Here is a 27,528-nt window from a genome sequence, read left to right as displayed (position 1 = left end):
TAAAGATGTTAACAGCTTTTATTTCACTGGTGCAAGGCCCGTGTGTCATCCACCACTCACCAACATCAAAACAAAACATCATCTTCTATAAAACAGTTTCAGAAAATTCAAAACAAAGCAACAGTGGCTATAATAAACTTCATACAATACTGTAAATCACTTACTTTGTGTCATCCAAACAAGAACAAATCAGTTTCTAGCACACATGGCTTTTTTTACCCCCCCAAAAGAAAATACCAGCACAACTCCAATACATGCCTCACACCTGGAAATGCGTAGCATCACTCCATGACATTGATAGCTGTTCGTGCTTAGAACTAGTCATCAATTCACCCTACCAATATCATAAAATACAAAATGATATGAAAAACCTACATTTACAAAGTACAGTCCCAATCCTGCAATCTAATCCGTTTGGGCAGGTACCTGCATCCATTCCAACTCCCCTGAAGGCAATGTGGTATTTAGTGCTCCATGGCTAAAGATTTGATTGCAGAATCAGGGCACAAGCAGTAAAACACTGCCTTATTCTTCTAGATTCAGTTTCAGTAGTATTTGCACAACCTCCTAAACTGAGACTCACCTATTTTCAATTACTTCACATTTAGGAAGAAAGAAGGATAGGCTTTAAAGTCATCAGAGAAATGGCTTTTACTGAAATGACTTGGGGCTGTTAAAGTTGTGCCTTTGTGCACGGTGGTGATCCAAATGGTTCCAAGAGATAACCACATCTTGCTTCAGTATTTACAGTATCTGCTGCCTTCCTCCGCTTTACGTGAGTTTCTTCACCAGCAAGGTATCAGAGATCTTGTTTCCATTAGACGAGCATTATGACATGACTCCAAAAACAGGATTATGACGACAAATACTAGGACCATACTCTTCATAGTCTTTCTTGGTGTGACATACTTGGAAAAACTCTGGCTGTGAAAATATAAAACAAATCCCCTCAAAAGCATAAGAATATACAGAGTAGAAAAACTGACAAACCAATACCTTAACATTTTTGTAGGCTGCAGCTTTATGATGTGCTATTACATTTTTGAAATAGAACAAGACTGGAAATATTAGGATATGAATACAACCAATCAAGAAAAGTTTGTCTGCACAGAAGATTGCTTTTAAACAAAGCAATAAGAAATTCCACTCTGGAGACAGGAATTGCTCCCATTTTCCTGTATTTGCTTCTCCCTTAGGCTTAAGGCCATTGATTTGGATCTTAGATTCCTGAAGTCCTAACTAATCTGTAGTGCTGACTTCAAGAATAAAGGGATTATATTACAACTATCATATAAAAATTACCTCAGAATTATGTCAAATCATGATATCCTTATGCAAGTAAATCTCCCACTTGCCTTGTACAAAGTTTACTGAGATAAAAGTTGGGTAAGGATTCCAGAATATTACACATTTTAGGCTGTCATAATGAAAAGGTTTAAAACATAGCACTCGGATCAAATCTAGCCAGAAGACAATATGCAATTAAAAAAAAAATTCAGAACAATTTTGATAAAGACTTACTGTTGAAGCCAGCATGGAACCACCAAACCAAACTGCGTAACGCTGCATGTGATGTGTTATCACTTGAACTTCAACTGGTTTGGGCTAATAAGAAAGAGTTGGTATTTAGTTGGTTTACATTTTCTAGCAAAATCCTTACAAACAGAAAATGCTCAGACCCAGACATCTTCACCCCTCCGTTCACATCACTATCTCACATTTATTACTCAGTCTGCCATGCTCCCCAGGAGACCAAATCATAAAACTCTTCATGATTAGTATGCTAAGTTAAATCCCTCCTGCCTACCACTAGGATCACCTATCTCCTAGAAGGGAAACCAGAAATGCCCTTAGAGGCTGCTCACAGTAACTTTAAGATTCCTGTAAAGACATATCATACATTGCAAGGCTACAAACACGTTTAACAAGGCATACATATATACTACTCATTTTACAACACTGCATTTTCACTAGTCAAGTGAAAATTCTTAACTTAACTTTCTTTCACTACTCACGTAATTAATGCATTTGAAATTCTTACTTTTATCCGACCACCGCTGAGTTCTTCACTAAGTCGCAATCTCGCATCCACTACTCTCTTCAAATCCCTTTGCAGTCGTCGTCCAAAGTCCCTGAACATCGTGGATCCTCCTGAGAGGACCACATTCTGTGCAGAAAATAGACACACTCTTTAAATCCATTTTCAAGTGAGTTTCCCAAAAGCCAACACTGCAGAGGTGACTATTTAGATCTTAACATCATTAGCAAGATGACAAGCTACAGCGAATACCGTAAGCAAATACCTTGTATAGGAGGTCCATGGTCCCCTATTTTCTTTTTTTGACTTTTTAAATAGGAGTTTTATGTAGAATACATTATTACAAAAGAGAACGATTCCATTAAAATGGTGTATATTAGCTTTATGCACATATATATATAAAGCTAGTATACTACATGTGCTCAGCAGCAGAAATAAGACACTACAACAAAAAGTTTCCCAGGGATGCTCATGGTAAGCAGTTTTAGCCCTGATGCCAAATAAGGCTCAAGCCTTGTTACACTACTGTTAGCATCTTTCCCGAAACTGTAACATTACCTAGAACTCTTTTTTTTTATTATTATTTTAAGAGTTAAACATAGCAACAAGCAAGTCCAATAATTCTTCAAAAAGGTACCACACCTCCAAACAGGACTGCAGAACAGCGAAAGGTACAATGCCTTTCACTTTTCTTGTCTACACCTGCTTGCCTGGTATTTAATTCCCAGAGCTGAATCAAAAGCCTCTTAGCCTGGACTTGGATTTTGAATACAGATTTTAGAACATCACATCCTTAATTCTGATGGTGTTGCAGGGTCATAGACTAACAGAGAAGTCATTTTAAAAGGTGGGGGGGATTCAAAACAGGAAGCCTAGAACGTTGGTGGCAGCAAAGATGCATTTTGTAATCAGAAAAATGAACTCTATGTGACAAAACTGCATGCATGCCCTCGCATACTGCTGCAACTGCAAACCAAAGTGACAATTAGTGCTTGTTGAAACCACTCATATGCCTTAGACGTGTCTACAAGGAACTAAACTGAGATCAAGAGTTTATTCTACACAGGTCAAAGGATTACCTCCCGGTAATAGTTTTTGACACTGCAGATCAAGACTCTGCACATAATCTACAACTACCTGGAAGGAGGTTGTAGAGAGGTGGGGGTCGGTCTCTTCTCCCAAGTAACAGGACAAGAGGAAACGGCCTCAAGTTGCGCCAGGGAAGGTTTAGACTGGATATTAGGAAAAATTTCTTCACCAAAAGGGTTATGAAGCATTGGAACAGGCTGCCCAGGGAAGCCGTGGAGTCACCATCCCTGGAGGTATTTAACAGACGGGTAGACGTGGTGCTGAGGGACATGGGTTAGTGGTGGTTTTGTCAGAGTTAGGTTGATGGTTGGATTTGATGATCTTAAAGGTGCTTTCAAACCTAGACAATTCTATGACTCTATAATGAAAGAATCCCTGAACCTGCGTGCAGGCTTCCTGTCTGCAAACAGCGATCTGAAGAGTCAAAGACAGGCATACTAAGCATCCACACTTGCAGGATGCAGAACTAACTGCTTGGATTTCAAGCAATAGATAACAAGGAAAATCTTGTTTGTAACTTGTAAAATGAGAAGAAAGCTGTTTGTTTATTTATGAAAAAAAATAAATCTCTGCACATCGTAAAAAACATTACAGTAGGAAAAACTGATTTCTTCACAGCTTCAGGTTATCTACAATATAGAGAGTGCATAACAAGGCAGGCGTATTTAAAAGAAAAGCACACATCCCCATAACATTACTGAAACATTTCCCAAAAGAAAGAGAAGGACGGAGAAGAGGAAAGGAGTCATATGCATAAGCAGGAGCCAGAAACCACAGTTGGTTCTAAAATTAAGACAGAAGGGAGATTTGCCCTGCTCCCCCCAAACACAAGAACATTTCGTCCCCTGCCTCAAAGTGGTCACGCACTCCACAAGGGAAAAGAAAATTGCTAATGGGGAAAAGAGACAACATCCAACCCCAGTGATGAAACAGCAATTAAAAAGATGCCATCCGAAGATATTACCTGCAGATAATGAAGTTGGCGAAGATGGTGAAAGCAATAATTCTATTCAAAGCAAATTAAACTTCAAGTATACTCCATAAAGTGGACAATGCTACCACTAAAAATAGATTTCAAAATACACCTGAGAATAATTGTTTGAATACATCCAAGACCAACTCATGCAACTACAGAGTTAGCAGTAATATTGGGAGGACCTTTTATCATTCCAGTTTAGAAGTTCAGAGCTTACACCTTCCTCAGATGATGATTATTCACATACTTCTACACACTGAAAGAAATTTAACAATAATGCCAGTCAAGGAGAACAGAAGCACTGAGATATTGCTGAAAAGGTGAGTCATCTCATTATCACAAGTCTGGACAAGCCAGGCCAAGCAGAATTCTGGCTAGAAGTACCTAGGTGACACCAAGTGCTGTTATAAGATGGTTAATTACACAGTTACAGCTCCCCTGCTCCCTGCACTTCTTGTCAGCACTGGGCCAAATCTGTGCTAACTCTTCAGTAGATGACTGCCCACATATGGGCTTCAGTAAGCTACCACGACTCCACAGGTCAGTCTCCTGCAAGGTCAGAAGCCAGGTAGTCCTCACTCACAATGAAAGCAGAATCCTTACACATTCCCCATCCCTCAAACAACACACCCACCACTTAAAGGACCCAATGAAGCTGGGAAAAGACAGACACACACACACAAAAAAAAAAAGAAAAAAACAAAACAAACAAACACCAAAACACAAACACCAAACGCCCTAAAAAACAACCAAGAAACCACACACTGCAATCCCCAAGCAAATACCTTCTGTAGAATAACTGTGTAAAATACAACACAGTAATTCCAATAACTACACAACAAAAACAACGTAACAATGAAGCATGCTAAACAAACCTGCGGAGAAAGCTTACTAGTGATGTTTGGGTTTTCAGCCTGCCTGGCAAGTCTCTTGCCTCTCAGAAAAAGACATCAAGGAAGTTAAGATTTAGGTATCTCTTTCCAGCTGATTCCTTTAAACAAGATTTCTTCTGATCTTACTCTGCTCAAAGACACTTCAGCTGGTTTAACAGCTCTAGGCAGACCACAGGTTTCACAGCTAACGGTGATTACCATATCATCTGACAGAAAAAAGTTCCAGCTGATTTTTACTTTTATAGCTAACTGGTTGAAAATTTAAGTTTTTTCAAAAGAACATATTCTCTTAGAAGAGAGGGTGGAAGACCTTCAACACACCTGATAAAAATAACCACAAGTAAATAATGAAAGTAGGCCATTTCTGGAAGGAAACTGGAAGGTGAACACCAATCATCTCAAAGGGCTGGCAAGAAATTTCTCACTTCTCATCCACTCCCCCTGCTTCTCTTACGAACTTCAGGGTATTGAGTTTCTCTCTATACCATTTCTGATATTACACCTGTACAGTGCAATGCTGCAGAGATATGACGCTACCTAACAAAACAACCCAGTTATCTAACAGAAATCTCTATCTAAATAAAGTGTCCATAAAAATTCCAAAAGGTTAAATTAGCTTCTGCAGAACTCAACACTACCAAACACGAGGGGCTGAACTGGTTTGTGCATCTTCTTACTGCACCTTTTAACACGGTGTAAGGGCACTCTCAGCTGGACACTTCAGATTTTGCAGCTGAGAATCATCCACTGCTTTTCTGGTAAATATGAACATCAACAACACATCCCAGTTTCCCCTCCTTCCAAATTACAGCTTCAATTAAAGTTGTTAAACTTGACACAACCACACCACCAGAGACATGCGATGAGAGCAATATATGACTGTTAATAAAAATGATTATGGGTAAAAACCAGAAGGTTCACAAGATGAAGCCAAGCACTTCATGAGCAAGTGAATCAATTAAGCTACATGTCTCTGTTAATTTAGTTAAAACGGCAATATTTGCCAACGTTGTAGGGAAAGTATAAGGAGAAATATTATATATATATACGTATTTCAAACAACACATATATAACAATGAAGTAAATGTATTGTGAGAAACACTATTTTTTAAATAAGTGACTTTTAATGACGAAGAAACAATTTCTGTTTCTTTAAAATCATAGTTTTCAATGTTCATTTAACAGTGCGAGTAATAACAGAAGATTTCAGCATGACTTTTGGTCCTGCTGTTCCTAGAAATGCGCTTGCACTCAGACACACAAGTAACCTCAAAATACTGCAGATGTATTGAGCTACTGTTAAACCAGCTACCCTGGGTAATGTTATAAACGCAATTACAGCTGTGATAGGAATAAATAGGTTTTCTCCTCAGTACTCCTGTGCTACGCTGTTAATCACTTGGGGCCTCACGTGAGGTAGCAGAAATACCTTTCCTTTCCCATGTCTTATCATCGGTGCCAACATGATGCAGATCTAATGGCCTGGCTGTCTCTCCACAGAGCCTCCCCACTCTGTCCTTAGTTAGTTAATAGCAAACATTGTCATTTTGCTGAAGCACAGGTAAGCAAAAGTCAGTTGAACCCTACCCAGTCTTCTGCTTGAGGATACCTACAAGTTTCAGAGAGGAAAGGCAAGAACAGGGTTGATACAGCAAATAAGCTGGGCACCATCACAGGCTGTATTTCTCTCTGCAGCTCGCAGATGCCCAGCCGGACGCTGCACAGCAGTCTGGCAGCGCCATCTACACACCACTCAGCACATGTGAAGCTGTTTTCACACAAAGTATTTACCCGCAATTCAAGTTAGAAGTGAGTTAGGGGGATGTCTGCCACCCCTTTACCTTCCCGCACCCCAGATTCTCTCCAGGCTTTGAGGATGGTTTGTTATTATCCAGGCAGTCACAAGTTTAACCTTCCAAGAAAACACCAATATAAATGTAGCCCAAATCTTAATTGCATCAACAAGCTCAAGTTCACTACTGTCCACAATAGCTGCACACCCAGCTAAAAAGTTATCTTCTCTAAGGAAATGAGCCAATATCATTAAAATCCTGTCTCCATTGAACGTTTCCCCTGAAAACCTGGATGATTTATCTACAATAAAACATCATACTTGCCAATACACTACAGTCCCCACCTCCTGCAATGCATTCAGCTTCAGAAGCTAGCTTAAAATTTTGAGGTCAAAGACGTTACAACTGGATCCATCATGATTTGAACTATGAGTATTTAAACATGTTTGGCTAGGATCTTTCAGAGATGTTTCTGACAGAATTTACCTGGTTTCAGACGTCACTTATCTTAAATTCTTTCATCCATCTATTTATGCCAAAAGCACAGCAGAGAAAAGTTGAAAGAAATCAATTGCAGGAACAGCTGATGACCCTACAACTCACATCCTTTTGACTGGGAGATGGCACAGGCCTCAGAACTGTCAATACCGTTCTCATCTCCTGTTACCATCTAAACTCTGGAAGTATCTGGGGAGAGACTCCGACAGGTAAAAAGGAAGATGAAGCAAAGTGTGGAGTAAGACTGGCAGTATCTGAACCTGGTACCAACAAAAAATACCTATTATTAGAATATCAAGCAGTTTTTAGAACTTCTGAAAGTCCTGTGTCCACGTTTGAAGTTACTATAACTATATTCACTAGGTGACTGTTAAATCCAGCTACTCTTTTTGACACTAAGTGCCAAAACTCATGCGCCAGCTGACAAATGTTAGGGCAAGTTTCAGAGCGTTTCCAGGTTGTAAAGAGATTTTTAAACAGCAACTACTATTGAAAACATCCAACCCTAACACCTATTGTGGCCGCATCACAAAGTGGACGTTTCCCACTGATGCAAGCCAGGTGTGCATTAGTTACACTGTGTGTAGTGGTACGCTCACAGGAACCTGAAAGCTGGGGGAAGGACCGCATTTTTCTGCGGACCACAGTCCCCATCATGCTACTGCTCTCTCCTCTAATTCCTCTGCGTTTCTGTGATATCAATTAAACTACCTGCTTATATAAATATGAGATAAATTTAAGGAAAAATTGTGGAAGAGTATTGTAAGACAGAAAGGAAGCTCAGGAATTCTACAAAAAGTAAAATAAAAAGGAAAAAGAACTAGATGAATTATAGACCATTCTTCTCAAAGAATGCCAAGAGTGGTGCAATGCCTCACTGAGTCCCATAAAAGCATGATAGCATTTCTAGCTGCATGCAGGATGGGTCATTTTTCAGTGGAATTCAACACACAGGAATGATCAACATAGCAAGGATGCCAGATTATTTCAGTCATGTGGTAAGATCCAAAATTACTCCATCATTTCACCTGAGCACTCACTTTAAGTTTCATTCTGCTTTCTAAAGATTTGTGTTTGTTAAAAAAAAGAAAAAATACACCTTATTTCTTCAAATTTCAGTGCAAGTCCCCTGGTTCCAAACCCAACAGTCTACCTATCTTCTTCCATTTTAGCAAAAAGCAGCTCATCCCAAGCACTCCAGAACTCTCAACTCTGTGTTAGAGACACAGAGAGAGATAGAATAAGAATATAAATCAATTCTTCCAAGCAATCACATTAAGATGGGGTAATCATGGGAATTAAAAGACTGCATGGCTGGCAACTCTTATACAATTAAAAAGGCTTCATCACGTGTGAAAGAATGTTTGTGCTTGATACTGAACAGCTACAAGTTCTGGGATCTGGCTGAAGAAGTCAGTCTTATGAAGGTCCTGCTGGACCCAGCATCTACATAAGGTGAGATAATCCGGTTCATGAGAGAGATGTTGACCAGATTGGGAAACAGGGACACCAGCAATAAAACTTAAGAAGAGAAATACTGTAGTACTTCAAAAGATAGGTTGTGAAACAACACTTCGAAGGCTACGTACCACATATAACCTGCAAGAAGGGTACTTGCAGGTATTTTCTGCATGAACACTGAGGAAGAATCCAGACAGATTTGATGGAAAGCCAGCTCCCAAGCACAGGGCCTTGGCTGGCCACCCTGCAGCGCTGTGGGCAAGCAAAATTGATAAACCACAGAAAGGAAGAAAAAGTACAAGGGGATTTCTGCACCTATACACTGTTTTAAACAGTGAGAACAGAGATGCTTATCCCTTTGCAGTGACTTTGCTTAAAGAAATAACAACTATTAGCATTAATAACTACTGACATCTATCATTACATTCAATAGGTAGTTGTGGAGCATTGTTTTAATTAAGCAAGTATCATTAAAAACATAAAATGGAAAAAACAAAGTCTGAAGCAGTGGCAAGCCAAGGGAAAGTTATTTGCCTGCTGTTTATGGTGAGGAAAGAGTAACTTAACCTCAATTTTTAAATACCACTTTCCAGAAGCCAGTACTAATCTGTACCCTACCAAGCAACGAAGCTGTTGCTCTATGGAAACATTGGCCTTTCAGGAAAAAAAGCGCAGACCCTAAGCACAACCAGACAACCAAGAGTTTCCTAAAACCTTCTGCAACATACCTAAGCTTGAAACGATTGAAAACATCAACTGCAAAATTTGCTCCACATATGAGCTTGTCAAGTAGTTTAACTTTGTGTTTTACCCTGCTCCACAGATTTGCTCTGAAGCACTATGTCTCATTCTAGATTACAGAGCATGTTTACTAGACAAGTAAAACAGACTGCAAATTTTTCAGTTATGAATCACCCTGAGATACAACTTAGTTGGAACTTAACGATTATTCTAATAGGCGAGGAAAACCACCACCTTTTCTCAAGCAAGCAAACCTTTCTACGCTATTACTTTAGACTGTTATTTCCAAAAGGGCACTGCTGCCGCACAAGCAGAAAAAAAAAAAAAAACAGGAAGCATAGGATGTGATGCCAATATAGAGCACGCTTGCCATTGGCTATGCCGGTCAGCACCTTCCTTTTCACTTCTTAAAAATCAGTAAGTGGAAGTACTCTCTGGACTACACCCTGGGCTAGTTCAAGCAGGTCTAATTATTGCCTCCTAAAAGATTTTAAATTTTCATGTACTTTAATACTGGGTTCAATACCTGGCTAAAACTGCATACAGTGGGCAGACGCAAGTCAAGACTGTGAAAAAGATAAATATATATATATTAAAATCAGCAAATACCAAGTACTCTTCATTCAGAAGTGGCACTTTGCTTAACTTGAACTTTATTTCTATTCAAAGTTCACATTTCTCATAGTGGGGGAAGTGGTAGGTACATATACGCTTCACGATAATGATGTTGATATTTATCTTCAAATAAATTAAGTTAATCTTGCAGCAGAAAGACCATACCTTATATAATGGACGCCGGACATCAATGGGACAGTTCTGTATAACTTCATCAACTACATCCGAAATGGATTCCATAAAATCTGGATTAGCAAACTAAAATTAAATAGAACAGGCATTAGATTTTTTGTCCCAAGAATACAGAAACAAAAAAAAGCAGAAGGAAGACTCTAGAGAGCTTTTGTAATAGCACTTTTAAGGAGGGGGGTGGGAATCAACGTCAGTATTACTTCTGCTCACCACTTATTCTACATTATAACAAACGTACTTCTGTACAAGGGAAATGAGAATTCCCTTTTCTGCTGAGAAATTCAGATTCTCCTCCTTAGTCATGAATTCACTGTTTACAATTTATGCACTATGGACTTCACGTGACATGAGTTTGAGTTCTCCTGCAATATTAAACACACTGTTACTGTGCAATGTGGTCCTGCCTTTCCTTTTAAGTGAAATCAAAAATATCATTGTGCAAATCAAAATGTTCCTCTGTAAAGAATTTTTAACCCTACTAAAATACCTATGTTAAATTCCCACCAAAGAGCCAGACTTTGTTCCAAGCATAGAAAATCTCTAATATTCAAAAAGGCGTATATACTCTAGGGTCCTGAGTGGAAGTCCCCATCAATGCAAACATCAATACAGTCCTAATGTGAATTTCTGCATTTATAAATACTAGAGAGTCAGAGTTGCTAATGCGAGTAAACATTCTTGGACTACTGGCAATTTTCCACTTAAAACTTAACATGAGCTTCCAAATAGTTCATAGCCTAAGTTTTGCCCTTTCAGAGATTAAACTTTGAAAAATTAAATGAATTATCGATACATAATAATATATTAACATATATTATTATATAACTTTAAAACTTTGCCAAAGGTATAAAAACTATTTGGGATTTACATCCTAACCAAAATGAAGTGTTTAACTGGATGAATAACAAGGGCAAAACACAAGTATACACTGAACTGAAAGAGAAATTAGCAAAGGAAGTTGGCTTGCAGATCAGGAGCCATAAGAATGATGTGAAAAATCCCCAAGAATTCAAGCTAATTTCCACAGTAAGAATTAATCACGCAAGAAGCTCAAACATGAAGCCACGTAAATTAAAAGAGAAGAAAGAAGTGGTGTTGCTTCATAAGGAGAGTTCTCATCTGAACGAACTACAGCCTGAAAACTCATCCCAAGCTCTCCATAAAGATACTGGGAAAACAGCAGGGCAAAAGGAATAAGTAGAAATGAGAGTTATGGCATCCAAAGTGGAGCATAACATGCCCCCAGAATGGGGACAAGAGAACTGACATGTGAAATTGCAGTCTGCTAGCAAATACCATATGGTTGGACTATAGCAAGTAAAATACCTAATTTTAAAAGTGGAGAAATAATCTATATAACTACAACCCCCAAAGACTGTCTTCAAGAGTACTAAAGACTTCAGAACAAATTTTGTAAACTGAAAACAGGAAAAGATTACAAGACAGCTTTACCAAAGGCAGCTTTTACCTAACTAACTTGTCACCCTTTGAAGTGAGGAGTTAATGAAGTCCAGCGAGAAATTCTCTTTGGATGCAGTATGTATCATCTAGTGTGCTTTTCTCATCTAGAAAGTCAGTTCAGTTTTGTTTTGGTTTTTTTTTTTTTTCGATACAGAGCCAAGAAACTATCAAGAAATGAAGAAAATGGAAATTAGTCCTTTATCCTGTTCCTAAGAGTCTTTGAAGGGACTGTAGAAAGAGGAGCTATTAAAACGATGTCTGACATGGGATTCAATGCCTCTCTGTAAGATCCCATGGGTAAACAGCAGGGAGGACAAACTGTTTAGCCCAGAGGTTTAACGTTGGCACAAGATCAGAAAGCTATAAACTGACCACAAAGAGATTAAGGCTGGAATTTAGACAAAAGGTGAGAGAATGAGGTTTTTTAATATTCTTCCAATAGGAAGAGAGCAGACAAAGGGAAACTGCACCAGTATTAATGTGGATCTTGACTAAATTTTGTTAACAGTATTACAGGTTATGGGTGCCTGCAATAAACTCAATGGAGTGCATAGGAATGGAGAGGACCTCCTCTGTTATGCTGTAGCATATTACAACTTGACTCTGTCCTCTCCCACAATATCCCAAAGCTCACTCAAACTGAACTACCAAACACAAGACAGACTAGGTATTATAACGTTTCCCAGAATTGTACGTGTTACTTATGGCCACACCAACAGAGATTTCCACAGACTTAGCTTGAAGAAGAGGAGGCTGAGGGGAGACCTCACTGCCCTCTACAACTACCTGAAAGGAGGTTGGAGAGAGGTGGGTGTTGGCCTCTTCTCCCAAGTAAAGAATGACAGGACCAGAGGAAATGGTCTGAAATTGCGGCAGAGGAGGTTTAGGTTAGATTGTTAGGAAGAATTACTTCACTGAAAGAGTGGTCAGGCACTGGAACAGCCTGTCCAGGGAGGTGGTTGAGTCACCATCCCTAGAGGTGTTTAAGAAACATCTAGATGTGGCACTTCAGGGCATGCTCTAGTGGCAGAGCTTGTAGGTTGTTTGGTTGGACTCAATGATCTTAAGGGTCCATTCTAACCATGAAGATTCTACGATTCTATGATTCTCTCAAGCACAAATTTAGCATCCACGCTTTATAAACTGACTCAGTATCAAAATTCAGTGTCCAAGATCTAGAATATTTCCAATGCAATGCTACCATGCAGAGTAGCAGCCAAAGGGATTGGCAACATAACCAAATACACAGTATAAAGGCACACTGTTTTAAACCAATGCTGAAAGAAAGAAGGAAAACGCTATATAGACTCTCTAAGTTCAAAAAATTTCTTCTAAATTTTAGATTGCCTTTAAAAAAACACAATAAGATGTTTTAAATGTTACACGTTTTTCTGTGTTTAAGTTATCTGAGACTGTACAAGCCAGGAGACTCATTGATCTCTTATCTCCACGTGATGGCGCACTGGCACCAAGAATGACAGTTCCTCCCTCCCCCCGCCCCACCTTCACTTGCACAGTAAAGTTTCTATAACTTAATATTGCTAGTCCCTATTCTTACCTCAGGATGAAAGAAAATTTCAGGTCCGAGGAACCTTTCATAACCAACATCTATAACAAACTTAGTCTTGTTGATTGCATTGATGCCAGTATACTGTTTGATCCATTTCCGAGGATCTCCATCATACTTGGAAAATTCTTTCACTATGTCAGGGCAAATGTAACAGTATTTCTCCTGTTGAGAAATACTATGCATTAAAAAGTGCCAAAAATAATCATTCCATCATTGAATTAAAGTATAACACAATCAGAAAACAAAAATATGTGAGCATTCTCAGTTAGGGATGTTCAACAGATGTCCTTACTCAAATGACTACTGAAAACTCAACCCTACAAGACGACGTGCATGGCCTATTTGTTTTAATAAAATTGCACACTGACTCATCTAGCTTAGTCTCTCTCAAAATGAAAACATCACAACCATTAGGTCTGTGACAATAAAGAAGTTCAATGGTGAGCTCTCATTGCAAGATCAGACCCACACAATCGCCCTATTGACATTACATACATTTATTTTTCATTAAATTCAAAAGCAAATTTTAAACAAATCTACAGCTTAAAATGCTGATTTAATCTGCAGAACATACTCACTCCAGTCTAGCATGAAGATTTTCTTCCTCTTTCTCCTTCCCCTGCGCTTGATTGGATAAACCACCATAAGCTTGTGTAATTACAATGCGCTGCCTACATTTGCATTTTTAGGAGAGCCACCGGCAACTTGTTAAAGCCAAAAAATTGGCTCGGAGTTTTATTTATTTATTAAGAGATAAAGAAGGGTGTACCTTTATGGCTTTTGCTGTCTCCAGAGATTGTTCAGGAGGAATTCCCACCTCCCTTTCCCTTAGGAGTTGTTGAATAAAGTAAGTAATATCTCTACCTGCAATAGGTATGTGTTTGATGCAACTTCCAATTACATAGCCTTCTGCCTATGTAGGAGGAGAGGAGAAAAAATATTTAGGGATAAACTTGTGTGTATCCATAATTAACAGAAAAACTAACATTCATTTTTCTAATACTTTGTTTGGATTTTTAATTAAAAGTAAAATCTTTAAACTGTAAAATTACTGCAAAAATGTGCAACCCACTGCAAATTGGATATTATTTTTATTTAAAAGACCTTGATTACCACATGTAAACAGACACTGATTATCTAATAGATACACAAGTGATAGACGAAAGAATCTTGCACATATTAGAAGACAAAGTCTGGTCAGATGGTTCCTTTTAGGCATCACCTGAAAAGCAATCGCAATATAAATGCACCACTCGTGTCCTGTTTGAGAGTGAAACGCTAATAGGAAAAAGTATAAAATTTATTAAAATTCTCAGACAAGAAAAAAAATCAAATGAAGTAGTATCTAACGATAAGCACAATAAAAACAAGAAATCTATTCGCTGAATTTTTTTCAGGATGTACTTACAACACTGGTATCGCTGAGCCAACATTATTTCTTCCCTTGCAGGTTTTTTTTTGTTTTGTTGGGTTTGTTTTTTTTTTTTATACTTTTTAGAGTTCCCTATGGTAAACACTGTTTTTCCCCAGCATTTCGCATACAAAGAAAATACTGAGAAGACCAGGTTATTACCAAAATGAAAGATGAAGTTTAAAGGAAATCAAATTTTCATTCTAAAATAACTGATCATTCAAGCATACAATATGCTTCAGAAATATGCAAAATGACATCAATAGAACAGATGCCAGTATGCACAGATGATTCTATATTTTTAACATCCTAACATAATTAAGCTGTTGGAGACTGACCATGTATATGAACTTGCATTTATACAAGCTTGCAGTTGTTTCCATAAAAGCAGAGTTCACTAACTTGTGAAATACAATAAAATCCTATAGAAAGCACACATTTTCAGTTGTATTAACAATCGAAGTGTAGGACATTAAAAAAGTTAGGACATTTCTTGTCAGACATTGGTAGCATGCAGGACATCCAAAACTGAGATAAGCATTAATATTAAACAGAACTGAGGCATCACACTAACAGAAGACGAAGTTTTGCACCAAAATAGCCTTTAAAAAGATGGCCTGATGATTCCTTATTGTGATCTTCCTATAGTTTGCAAACTAAATTAATTGCATAAATAAAGTTCACATAATAAAATACATACTTTTCAAAACATCATAAGGAAGGAAAAAATCCCAAACAACCAAGAAACGCTAAAAATTAAGTTTCATTTTACATGTCTTATTTAAACCTATAGTAAACAAACCCTGTACTTGTCCATATCACTGATAATTTCAAATTGCATCCTGCTACATACATACCACAGGAATTACATGGGTCACTCCATCACCACTATCGATGACAATTCCAGTCAAAGTACGTTCTCCAACCTGCCGTGATGTCCAAGAGGCAGCTAAGGCCAACACTGCCTACATGAGAAAGGGTTTATATTTAGAAGCAGGCGGAGTGTGCTCATTTACAATCTCAGAAAACACTGTTTCAAACATTTTAGACACGTGCATATGGAAGACTATACATCCTGCAGCTATATTGTACTTCAGAAGTATAGATTCACTTTGTTCACCTGAACAGCAATGTAAAGTCCTGGTATGTTAAATGATTCGAACATGATTTCTGCAAGATACTCCCTGTTTTCTGGTGTGTTCAGCGGAGGCTCTGTCTGAAAAAAAGAAAGAGTTTTGAAAAAGCACTTCAATAGAGTTCTAACTGTTCATGCACTGACTAGCTTGATATGGTAATCAAACTTTTTAAATTCTCAGTGCACTCAAAATAGGAAATTTCAAACAGAATTTAGTTTAAACAAAGTGTTTGAAGCTTTTCAAAAACAAAATCCAATCCAACCTGCACTAGCCTCCATCGTAAAATGAACACAATTTAGTTATAATGCAGCTTTACAGATTACTTTCCTCTTCCCCTTCCTCCGCCCCCTCCCCAGTTGCTGAAGAAATAACAGATATATACAGAGAAAAATACTCCAACAGAGCTACTTGTGCTTGGAACATTATTTAGTTGTCCTCTTAAAAAAAATATTTTCTTACCCAGTCTCATTAACTCACCATTAAAAAATAGTGATCCTCAGGTTCAGCTCGTAGGTATTTAAAAATGACCTGCTCCATGAATCTCTCCATGAGGTCCCAGTCTTCAACAATACCATGTCGTATAGGCCACTGCAGCAAGAAAACTTGTCAACACTCTTAACCGTACAAGGATAAACAAACCCAGAAATAGGAACAGCCTAAGTCCCCAAACCCTTACATCTTCTGCAAGAATGAAAACAACTCATCTCATGGTTACCTTATCAAATCTTCCATTCTAATTTTAATTTAGAGGCACTATTTGAAGTTATCTCCTGCTCCCAGGTACTTCAAATTGCGATTCTGTCTTGCAGGACTAGAACTCAGAATCCAGACTCTATTCCTAATACTGTTATTGCTCTATTGCGGCACTCTGTTTTAATCTCTTTTTGTATAAGTTTTATCATTTATAAAGTTGAGAATCATACTTGGCTTCAATATGCCTCCCAATCTATAAAAAGAAATAAAGACCATATAGGCTATACATTTTTCAACGAAAATTCTGGCAGGGATGATGTTTACATTTTGTTCAATGTTAAGAACACAGATGACATTTAAGTAATACAGTAGGATGTATAAAATATGATTTTTTTCCACGTAATTCATAAGCCGGTAACATATTGTAAGTACAAGAAGTCCTTTACTAGGGTATGGAAAATATGGTTCACAGAAAAGCTGCATTGAAGACAGACCTCCACAAAACAATGGTGACATTCCCTAAAGCAAAAGCATTCAACTCATTCCCCGGTTCATATGCCATGTTAAGAGGATACACTTTTAGCAAGAATTTAAGTATTCAGTGTTTATTACTATTTTAATAGCTAATAATTTTGAAAACTGAACAGCTGCACTGCATCGATAGATATTTACCCAAGGGTTGAAGCACCAATCACGCAGGACAGCACTAGTAAAACAGACATTTAAAAAAGGTAAAGCCAAGAACCAAGTCATGCAGTTTTTAAAAAGCAACAAAAATACTTAGCTAAAAAGAAAATGTGTGTTTTAAATGGCTATCAAAAAGTTCTAGAATTTTATTAATAAAAATGTGAAACTTTGGAATGACTTCATAAAAATACTCAATGCTTACCTTTGTAGCATAGGTAGGTTTATCTATGGCTTCATCTCCTATGAAAAAGTCCAGATCATCAACACCTTTCATTACCCTCCTCTGAGCCTGGTCACCTACTTTGGCTGATTCTCGGATTGCGATACCTTAAAACAAAACCCAAACAAATCAAACAGCTAAATACCATGTAATGAATGTTTATTTGCTTAAGGGTTCTTTTCCAGAAATAAAAATTGGAATATAGAAAGCATAGTTTCCAGAAAGCAGAAATTATATAAGCAATCTATGGACAAGCTAATACAGCAGAGTTCATTCTCACTGCATCACGCAGGATTCTGGTCACCCATCCCTCATAAATGTGAATAATAACGCAGAGAAAAATCTTAAAAATGTATTATTTTAAAGACAACAGCAGTCACTAAACCTGCGCAAGTGCAGCATTCCACTGGAGATACTCTTTAAGCCAGTAAGCAACGTGATTTTCTGAGTTTCAACTTCAGAATTAAGAGAAAGAGCACAGGAGGAGGAGAAAATAAACTATGTACTTCAGAAATAAGTACGGGAGTCATTATCCCGGTTGGTGAGAAGGAGCAAGGGGGAAGGGGAGAAATCAATTTTCAGTGCTACAGAGAAATCTTTGGAGACTCTTGTGCTTCCCCATTAGCAGCCTGCAACTATCACTAAAATTATTAGATGATGGCTGCTATACGCAAGATGATGAGACAGCAAAACCACAAACCTGGGGCAAGCTATAAATAAAAATGGAATAAAGTATTCTTAAAACGTAACCTTATTTATATACAGTTTTCTTTTAATAGGCTATAATCAGGATCTAAATAACATGCAGTAGCAAACGCAGAGTAGACAGGCATCATCCACAAACGCGTCAAATACTATCAGCACCAAAAATTACTGACAAGCAAACAATTCTTTTGGAAATACACCTAATCCCAAACAAGTTCATAGTTTTATAAAATAGGATTTATAACAAATTCACAGGAACCTTCTCCTATCCCACTTCTTTAACGCGAGAAATTTAAATCTTTACCAGAGGCTCAGGTTTGAATTTTGTACAATACTTAAAATAGTAAGACTATAACCATTACTGCAGCTACATTTGATAAAAAGCATGTGCCCCTCTACCTCTTTGGCCCCCGATAATCTTTATTATTTCCTTATCTTTATACCTTCTACTGTGAGTAGCTACAAGGCAGTCTAGATGCATTAATAAGTAGTTAATTGAGGAAGTTCACAACAAGTAAAAGGCAGTGTTTAACATAATTGGAGATAACCATGAGATAATAGGCGTCATTAAAGACATAAATACTTAGTGCTATTATTTATAAACATATATAGCATTTGAGAGTAAATTAAAATCAAGAACACCAAAATGGCATAACATTTTAAACACGTTTAACAGACAAAAAAAAATTAAGAGTAGGCCTGCTCACAAAAGCATGTTAAATCAGCAAAACCATTTAATTGGTAAACACACACCCAAAAAGAACACTTTCTAATAGGAACAACTTTTTTGAATATTAAACTGTCTACAGTCCCAGACAATGTAAATAAGGCAGACACCACCTGCACTTTAGTACTTAATTTGATTGGAAGCCTTCCCCAGATTATCCAGGCAGTAACCATGGTGTCAGGTAGACAGGAGGTAAATTGCATTCTGTCTACTCAAGAGTCCTGGCAGAAAAATAATGGAGATAAAAAGGAAATTGGACTGGAGTTCTCTTCATCTTCGTCATAGCAACCAAGAAGCCGATTTAATGAGCAACAGTCCTAGCTAACTGCAAACAAGGAGTTCTGTTTAGCTACACTCTAGCCAAAGATGCTAATGCAACAAATATCACTTCCCAGATGGACAAGAGACTACGAAGGCTGAGTTGGGAGTCATTTACTCATAAAACCGCTCAGTGACAGCGGTGTATATCAGAATTTGGAGGCACGAGAAATTACTCACATGATGGGATAATGAATTGAGGTTCTGTATTTCCTGCATAGCCAAGTTTCGTATACCTAGAAAAAGAATGATCACAAGGTCAGTAGATGCACTTAGATGTAAAAAAAAGGGAAAAAAATACTTTTAATTCGCAACACTTCTTAAGGTGAAGGCCAAACAACCGCCTACCACATCTACATTTTCTGCGTTATGCTTTCACATGACACCCTGCTGAGAAGAAAACTCAGAAGTGGTAAATATTTCAAGTGTTATTTATTTTTCAGACACCATCAGCTTACAAATTTTGGTAGTGTTTTTTCTGAACTATGAAATCTGAAAACTCAGCCCTTATTTTCTCCATCTTCTTGACCAGCTATGACAAAAGTTAGGCAGGCCTTGATCCACCCTTTGGTAAAAAAAAAAGGCTGTTGCAGATCTTACCTTTCAGACAGCTACCACAAGCAAAGATGTCATTAGACATCGCGTGTTTGTTGAATATTGTCAAATACAGGAAAAAAATAGCGTGTCAAGTACAAACCACAATTCAGAAGTCTAGTTGCAACCCTTCTCATGCCTTGCACAAATCACTCCTGTTATCACAGGTATAGTATCTGTGTGTGGCAATACATACGTAGTACCCCCAAAGTAAGCATGGATTGATAAAATGCTTTAGAAATGGGCAGCAGATGGTATGAAGCATTGTCTGTCTCTCTGAATATACCCATAATAACTATTTTAATAAGTAAAAGGTCAAGAGGAAAAAAAAAAAACAGGTAACTTGGGGAAGGAAAAAAAAAGAAAAGGAATTTTCACACAAAACCTAAAATCTTTGCATGGTGTTACTGGCTGCAAGCTAGTTCAGGTCTTTAGCAGCTAGAAATAATTAACATCCTAGACGATGAAAAACAATTCTAACTTCGGGGGGGGGGGGGGGGGAACAATTCAGAAGCAATTTAAAAAAAAAAAAAGAAAGGAAAAAAGCCAACAAAACTAATTGAATGGTTGCAGAGATTGAAGTCTTTCTCCAATATTGTCATTGGATTGGAACAAAAGTACAATAATAGCACAATTTGAAGGAAATTAGAATTATTCACATCCATTTTCACCATGAAAATGTAAAGCCATAGCATTCTTAAATAACACCAATCACAATCTAGGTCCTAAAGCGAATTTAGGGTCTTTGCCTACATCCTACTATCAATATTTGGAAACTATATTATGCCATCGCTAAAGCAGAGGGTTGCTTGTTCATTAACAGCCATAACAGTAAGTTCCCCTTTATGGAGTATTTGATACAAAAACACTCATTAAGAGTCAGTTTGCTTAGATAAAGGAATTAAATCAAAACTGAATAGCAATGACCTTGGAATTTAAATATTATATTTTCAACATCTCTTCAAAGCTATAGCTTCAATAGATTTCAAATAATCTTTAAAAAAGCCATTTTCCCTAAGGCTAAAAAGACAAGGACTGTGTTTTGGGGGCAAGGGTTTGTTGTATTTTTAATCATCATTATGTGGGCATATGCTTTCAGTCCAATCCAAAATGTTTATGCATACTTTCTGCGACTCTCAAAATATATAATCAGGTCATTAAACTAGACTGATTTGTAAAGAAGGCCATTACTAGTAAATTCTTTTTTATTATTATTATTGCATAGTTTCTTCACATTTTAGAATGAGGCCTACCTAGGGAATATTGTCAAAATACAACAAGTAACAGGAGGAGTTACACTGGGATTTAAGACACATTACAGGGTACTTCCTCTTCGTTGCTCTCTGAAATGGGTTTTGCTCAAATGCACCCAGTGAGGACCAAGGAAACCTTTTTGGATTCAAGAGACCTAGTTCTAAGACTTAGGAACAGCAATCAGGCAGAAACCTCATGAAAACAGCCCTTCAAGCCCCAGTGAAAAAACAAAGTTAATATATATACATATACACACACATATACCTAAGCATGTAAATATGTATATATGCTCTTTATACAATTTTTGTGTGTGTGTGCATATATATATGTAAAATTAAAAGGTTCCTGCAATATAACCAGAACTCATTTCTTAACCTAAATTCTGGCCAAGAGGTGAGTTCAGTTTGCCATCTTTCCCCGCTCTACGCACATGCTAAACTCACACACACTCACAGTATTAAAAACACCTTCTAAAAGTCAACTTGGGCCTTCACCTTCCCTCTCAAGTAGGGATGAGATCCCCCTACTAGAATAACTTATAAAGTTACCAAAAGCCTATGACTCAATATTTCACAGATTTCTTTTTTCACTAGGTGAATTAACTCCAGTTGAAACTACAGGATAAGCTTATTTCTCAGTTATCAGTGAAAAACAGTTCTCTTCAAAGAACACATCTCACAGAAGATAACATCCGGGAAGATTTCTTTTGTATGCCATTAATCCATGAAGGATTAATATTAGAATTATGAGAACAACTAAATTCTCCATTCAACATTGAAGCAAGGAAGCGGAAAAAAACGCTGTTCAAAAAACCCCAACAATCTATTTAGGATCAAGCAAGAGAGAGACTTGAACAAGTAGCCGTATTTCAGGTGTTCTGACAAAACCAAATGGAAGGGAAACTCAAACTACTCTCAAAACCACTGAGGAAGAGAAGGAAAAGAGACAATGCGGTTGTGCTGCCCTTTCTTATCCAGTAGACTATTCACTCATGACATGGCAGGCTTGGTCCCAGATTTTTCTCCTGCCCAGCAGGACCCGAACACATTCCACCTTCCAGAGCCATACCCAAGAGTACATTAAAGTGTTTGGGTGACCCACTTCCAGGACCTCCTACAGAGATCATTCCCTTTTATACAAGATATTTAAATATTCATTGACCTGAAAGGCTCTGGACTTAAACAGTTAGAGAGGTTACCTGGTCTCCAGTCCCTTTCCCAATGAATATTTAAGCATCTAAAACATGGTTTTCTTTCTCCTGGGTTACAGCCTAGCAGACTAATGGTAATGCAATGTCTTGTAATCTGTAAATTACAGAGACAGCTGGAGGGAATGCGTAGATCATCAGTATTCCAGCTTCATTTCATTAAAAGTAGCAGGTTTATTGCCAGTGAGATAGGAACCTACTGGAAACTCTCCAGAATATAGGATACTAGACACTGCATTAAAGATTAGCAGAAAAGCAATCCAATAGACTAAGGCTATTTTATGCAAGGGGATTTGAAGGGACTACTTATAAAAAAAAAAAATCTGAAAATTGTATATTGTTCAAACAAATAGTTTCTAAAAATAAATATTCTTCAGCACCTCCTGGTTTTCCCAGGTGATTAGTTAGCACACGAATCAGTTTCAATAGCTTTTGCTTGAGCAATGGTAAGTCCTAAGTGTTTCTTTTCCGAGGTTCTACCACGAAAAAACAGAAAAACTTAAGATAGAAAAATGACTGCAAAGATGTACAAATGGACCAAACTTGGAAGCAGATACTGCATCCTCAACCATTTTAAAGAGTGGGGATGTATTTTGGAAAATTCTTACTAAAGCATGAGAACAACATAGTTTAGGTATATAAAATCACACACACAGGCATTTGCTTTATCCATCTCAAAACACAAGACACCCAATTTTTTCTCTGGACAAATATGCAAAAGACCAAAGGCCGGCTATGAACATTTTAGTATTTCCTCAATTTCTATTGCTTTTTTGGGCCAGATCTTTAAACCATGTGTTACATTCATTAAAAAAAAAAAAAAAAAAAGAGCTCAGAAGAGATAGACATGAAATGATTGGAAACAACAAAATGCCTTAAGAGAATCCTGTAAACAAACAAAAAATAACCTCTGTAAAAAGAACACTTTCCCTGACAGCTAAGATGCTAAATAACTAACAGTTATTATTGCCAGGACACCTGTGATGTGACACTGCCATAAACAGACTGTATTATCATTCTTACAAATATGCTTGCGAAACTCACAACACAAGGTCTTCATAAAGATGTGGAAAGGCATATTCGAAATGAAGGAGGACATGATGAAGGAATGGAAATGAGGAAAGAAAGGATGAAGGAGGAAATACCAAACAAACAAACAAAAAAATCTATTATGTCAGCTCCATTTACCCAAGAGCACCAGCAGCCACTATAAGAATAAAGCGTATGTTAGAGCCATTGCTTTTTTTGAGAGTCTAGCACTTTACAGGACTGAAGCCTGTGATTATAAAGAACAGTTAATTAACCCAGGCTCCTTAGACCCAGAACAGCAATTACAATAATGCTTGTTCACAAGTCTCACATGTAAAGAGCAGAGGTAAAAATTGGCTAAAGCAACTCATTTAGCATCAGAAATACAAAAAGAAGGGGAAACCATAACATGTTCAGAGGTTCCAGCTATCTTTAATAGCCCAGCAACAACCACCACCCTAAGCTTCAAGTTATAAGCTCACTTCTGCCAGAAATCAAGTATTTACCTCTAAGCACATCAGTAAGACTTTGTCATAGTAACTATTCTTTACTAAAAGAAAAATTGAGTGACTTCAATAAAATATACCCAAAATAGAAGTACTCCTTAGTGTCTGCAAGCGCACACACTGAAGAGGAGAGAGGTATTTTAAGACATCTTTGTTTCACACACCCACCTACTAGTGTTCTGCTGTCCCACAGCTAAATGCCAGTTAATAAAACTAGTTGTGGAGTTTAAAGCTACTTAAAACAGCAACACCAAAAAGGCCTGGTAGCCTTAAGAAACTAAAAATAGCATGCCCTTCTCCACAAAAAGACCGACAGCAATGTGTAAACTGATCACGAGGAAAACCTCATGCGAAGAAAATGAAGATGTAGTGCAACAAAATTGAAGTAGGACAAGTCATTTGCAAATACTAATGGAAAAGATGATAGCAAATTATCACTTTCTACAAAAATTGTTAATAAAGAGTGAACAGTTCACGACAAAGAAAGTTCAAGTTATCTATCCAATAGAGAAAAAGAATGTTATCCAGTCCTGCTATGACAATATGTTTCTCACTAAAGGTCTGTACCTGTTGTTGCTTTTTTTTTTTTTTTTTTTTTTTTGAGATATTCCAGTGTTTTACATGACTGAGGCCTATGGCTGCAAACAGCAGCAAATTAAAGCAGGCTCCTTGCACACAAAACAACAACAACAACAAAGAGAGTCTTTTTACAAACTTCTTAAATCCCCTTACACAAAAAGAAGAGGGATTAGTGCCTGGACAAAGCACCTCATTCAGTAGCAGAGATAGAAGTAGAAAAGTGTATTTTATATACGTAATGTTCCACAGTGCATGTCTGCATACACCTTTTCCTTTCCGCTATGCTCTTCCAAGTTTTTAATCTGAAAGCCCTTTCATGAATAATTTGAATGAAGCGTTTGAAGCTTGTAACCCAAAGTAGATTCATTCTAACAATAAGAAGGTTTTCAGCCCACACAGAGGAAAATTCCAGAGACTGTGTATCAGTGAGTCAATCTACTTCTTCTGCCTGCTTTGTTTCAGACTCTTTATTTTTTCTTGAATTCTGTACGATAACTTATTTCAAATTCAATAATCTCATTGCTGAAAAGTCTTCCACATTTGAGTGCCCTGCAACGAAGTCAAGCAGAAGGCCCATCAGCAGAGATACCATGTTGTCTCATATGAACTAAGATCGTTTGGAGGCGTGGAAATGCAAAGTCGCGTCCAAAGTATCCGAACCCTTCCTGAAACAAACCGATACACATGCCCACACACACAAACTCCATCAGTTTTACCCATGCAAGCATGGGCAAAATAGATTTTAGAAATTCTACTTGAATTATTATTTCTCTGAAAGGACACAATAAACCATCTTCTATCCTTATTTATTGTGTACGACTGTTGGTCAGCAGTATCTATTGCTAGTGCAACACTGGAATCACTCCACAAACTAAGAGCAAAGGAGGTCTCCTGCAAAAGACAGACATTGCGTTTAATGCATTTTCTGGATTTTGTAGTTTGTATTGTAGCCTTTTTAAATGATCCACCTAGACCTCCAATTTCTCTCCTTGAAAAACTCTTCAAAACTGTCAAGTAGTATTCCCGTAACACCAACGGTTCTGTGGAGAACAGATATTTAAAATATCTTCAGCAAATAAACAGAAGGTACCTGTGAAACTACCAAGGAGTATCTAATACCCAGGCAGAATTACATGCAATAAGGAACCTGGTCTCTATTCTACTCCCAGAGTTTCCAGCTGTGGACTCCAGTATTCCCCATTGAGGGAACAGAGCTGATTTCTGCTAAGATAAGGTATTAACAGAAACAAGACAAGAGACTTCTAAAAGTTTTATGCCAGTTTAATACAGACGTATTTCAAAATGCAAAACACATTTTCAGGAGAAGGCAGCATGCCACCACATCATTGGGAAGTGTTTCCTCCAGTTATCTAGGGGGTCGGGTGTTTTTGTTTCATTAGTTTTGGGTTTGGTTTTTTTCAAGATGTCTCAGTTTTGGAAATTTTAAAGGTAACTTTCCAAGCATTAAAGAAATAAAACAGTTCTGTAAATTCCCCGCAGAGGAAAGATCTATTATTGCAATAAATTAATGCAATCAGTGACACTGAGGCAGAGCCTGACAAGTAAAGTTACTGACTGAATACTCGTGTACTGGTGTCTCCTCTACTCCTCAAAGCTCTCTGTAACTGTCGGGTCAAAGGAAAGATATTAGCAAAAGCACACCACATATTCAGTATCACCTTCATTACAGCTCCCTCTGACACCTCCCGCTCCTGAGGCACAGCAGAACTGGTCTATGGGACGACGAATGGGTCTTCTCTAGCCAGAGATGGGTAGGAAAGACCTGTTCCTGAAATGCCTCCTGATGGCCTCTGCAATTCAGATTCATTTTAGTCGCCAAAGACTTGAGTTACACCACTTGTGGTTTGGCTGAACGTAGAATAAATCTCGCACTGATTTACCAAAGTTGAGGAAGGGATGACCTTACAACCAAGAAATGCCACAAGTGTCAGACAGGCAGCTGTCATCTCACTGCTGGCCAGAGGCGATACCTGGAAAGGTTCAAGAAGAGGTAGATGCTGTCCAGAGGCGGGTTTACAGCTGTGTGTGCACGCAGGAGACGCCGCAGCCCGGCAAGCACAGCTCACCCCAGACCTCACCTGCCTCTGGACCACACTCTGTGCCGGCTCACAGCTCCTGGGCAAAGCCAACGCTGTCCCCTCTCTCCAGGCAGTCATTTGAAACAAGCCAGCCCCCATTTCAACATTTTAATCATGCAATAGTTTGAAGTCAGAGAACACCAACAAAAATTGGACCCAAGAGGAGAAAAGGGCACGCAGAAACACACACCGTGCAGGGGGACACGGGGCCTGGCGGGGGCACGGCCGGAGTGCCCTGCTGCCAGCTCCCAACGGGAGGCAGGGCAGGAGGAGGAGGGTACTCGGTGGAGGGCGGTGGGCAGCAGCGGCCGCCCCAGCGGCAAAGGGGCCTGAAGGGGAGAGACCCTCCGCCCCAGGGCATGGGGACACACGGCAAGAGCCCGGTCCCACGAGAGGGGACGGGACTCCCCGCTGCAGGCCCTCACGGGCAGCGGGAGGCGGCTGCGGGCCGCGGGCACGGCGGAGACACCCCCCACTCCCCAGAAACGGACTGGCAGCACCGCCCCCCCTTCCCCGCACTCACCCGGTGCCTCCGTCTATCACGCAAGGGGGCAGGTAGCTCGCCATGCTAGGGAGCCGGCAATGCGGGCCCTACGCCACCATCCAGGCGGCTGCCGCCGGCTCCCCCGGCCCGACGCGGCCTCAGCGCATCGGCGGCGGCGGGGCGGCCGGCACCATGCAGCCGCCTGTCAGCACCGCCCCCAGGGCGCATGCGCCGCCCGCCGCCGCCACCTGACGCCGCCGTCGGCAGCCCCCGCCGCTCGCTGGCCGCCATCTTGGGTGAGGGCGGTGCGGGTATGCGGGCGGTCCCGGCCCCCTGTCGTGGGCTCTGGAGGCTGCTGGAGAAGCTTGTCGGAGGGCATGAGTGTCAACATGATCGTAGTTGTTTTGGGCTTGATGCTGTACTTGCCTTCCTGCTTTCTAAGGGATGCTCCTTCATCCCGACCAGTGCCTCAAGCCTGTCGGCCAGGGGTGGCCCCAGCAAGGACACACAGGCCAAGATGGATTTCATCAGCTTAAAAACCTCTCTCAAGCC

General features: G+C 38.9%; 1 protein-coding gene across 2 annotated transcripts; it reads right to left on the bottom strand.

The window, feature by feature from the left end:
• Positions 1 to 27,212, bottom strand: ACTR3B (actin related protein 3B). 2 transcript variants are annotated; one of them, XM_063324391.1, is made up of 12 exons: positions 27,016 to 27,212; positions 19,405 to 19,460; positions 17,457 to 17,581; positions 16,352 to 16,462; positions 15,859 to 15,954; positions 15,596 to 15,703; positions 14,097 to 14,240; positions 13,316 to 13,489; positions 10,270 to 10,362; positions 2,042 to 2,167; positions 1,522 to 1,605; positions 1 to 920 (listed from the first exon to the last, which is right to left on the bottom strand). In XM_063324391.1, the coding sequence occupies exons 1-12, from the start codon at positions 27,057 to 27,059 to the stop codon at positions 786 to 788; spliced, it is 1,296 nt and encodes a 431-aa protein (XP_063180461.1). In that variant the 5' UTR covers positions 27,060 to 27,212; the 3' UTR covers positions 1 to 785. The 2 variants fall into 2 exon arrangements, with proteins under 2 accessions (XP_063180461.1, XP_063180462.1); XM_063324392.1 differs by having other exon boundaries at positions 1 to 924; positions 27,016 to 27,211.
• Positions 27,213 to 27,528: the final 316 nt, after the last annotated feature.

This window comes from Chroicocephalus ridibundus, chromosome 2, assembly GCF_963924245.1.
Source record: "Chroicocephalus ridibundus chromosome 2, bChrRid1.1, whole genome shotgun sequence".
Lineage (NCBI taxonomy): Eukaryota > Metazoa > Chordata > Aves > Charadriiformes > Laridae > Chroicocephalus > Chroicocephalus ridibundus.
The sequence above is the reverse complement of the archived record's forward strand: the minus strand, read 5'-3'. Positions and strand labels throughout refer to the sequence as shown.

Coding starts and splice junctions, on each gene's coding strand:
- ACTR3B (XM_063324391.1), bottom strand. CDS start 27,059: ATGGCGAGCTACCTGCCCCCTTGCGTGATAGACGGAGGCACCGG. Junction 16,463..17,456: donor AACCTACCTATGCTACAAAG/GTAAGCATTGAG, acceptor TTCTTGCTGCAG/TGGCCTATACGACATGGTAT. Junction 13,490..14,096: donor AGACAGCAAAAGCCATAAAG/GTACACCCTTCT, acceptor ATTTCTCAACAG/GAGAAATACTGTTACATTTG.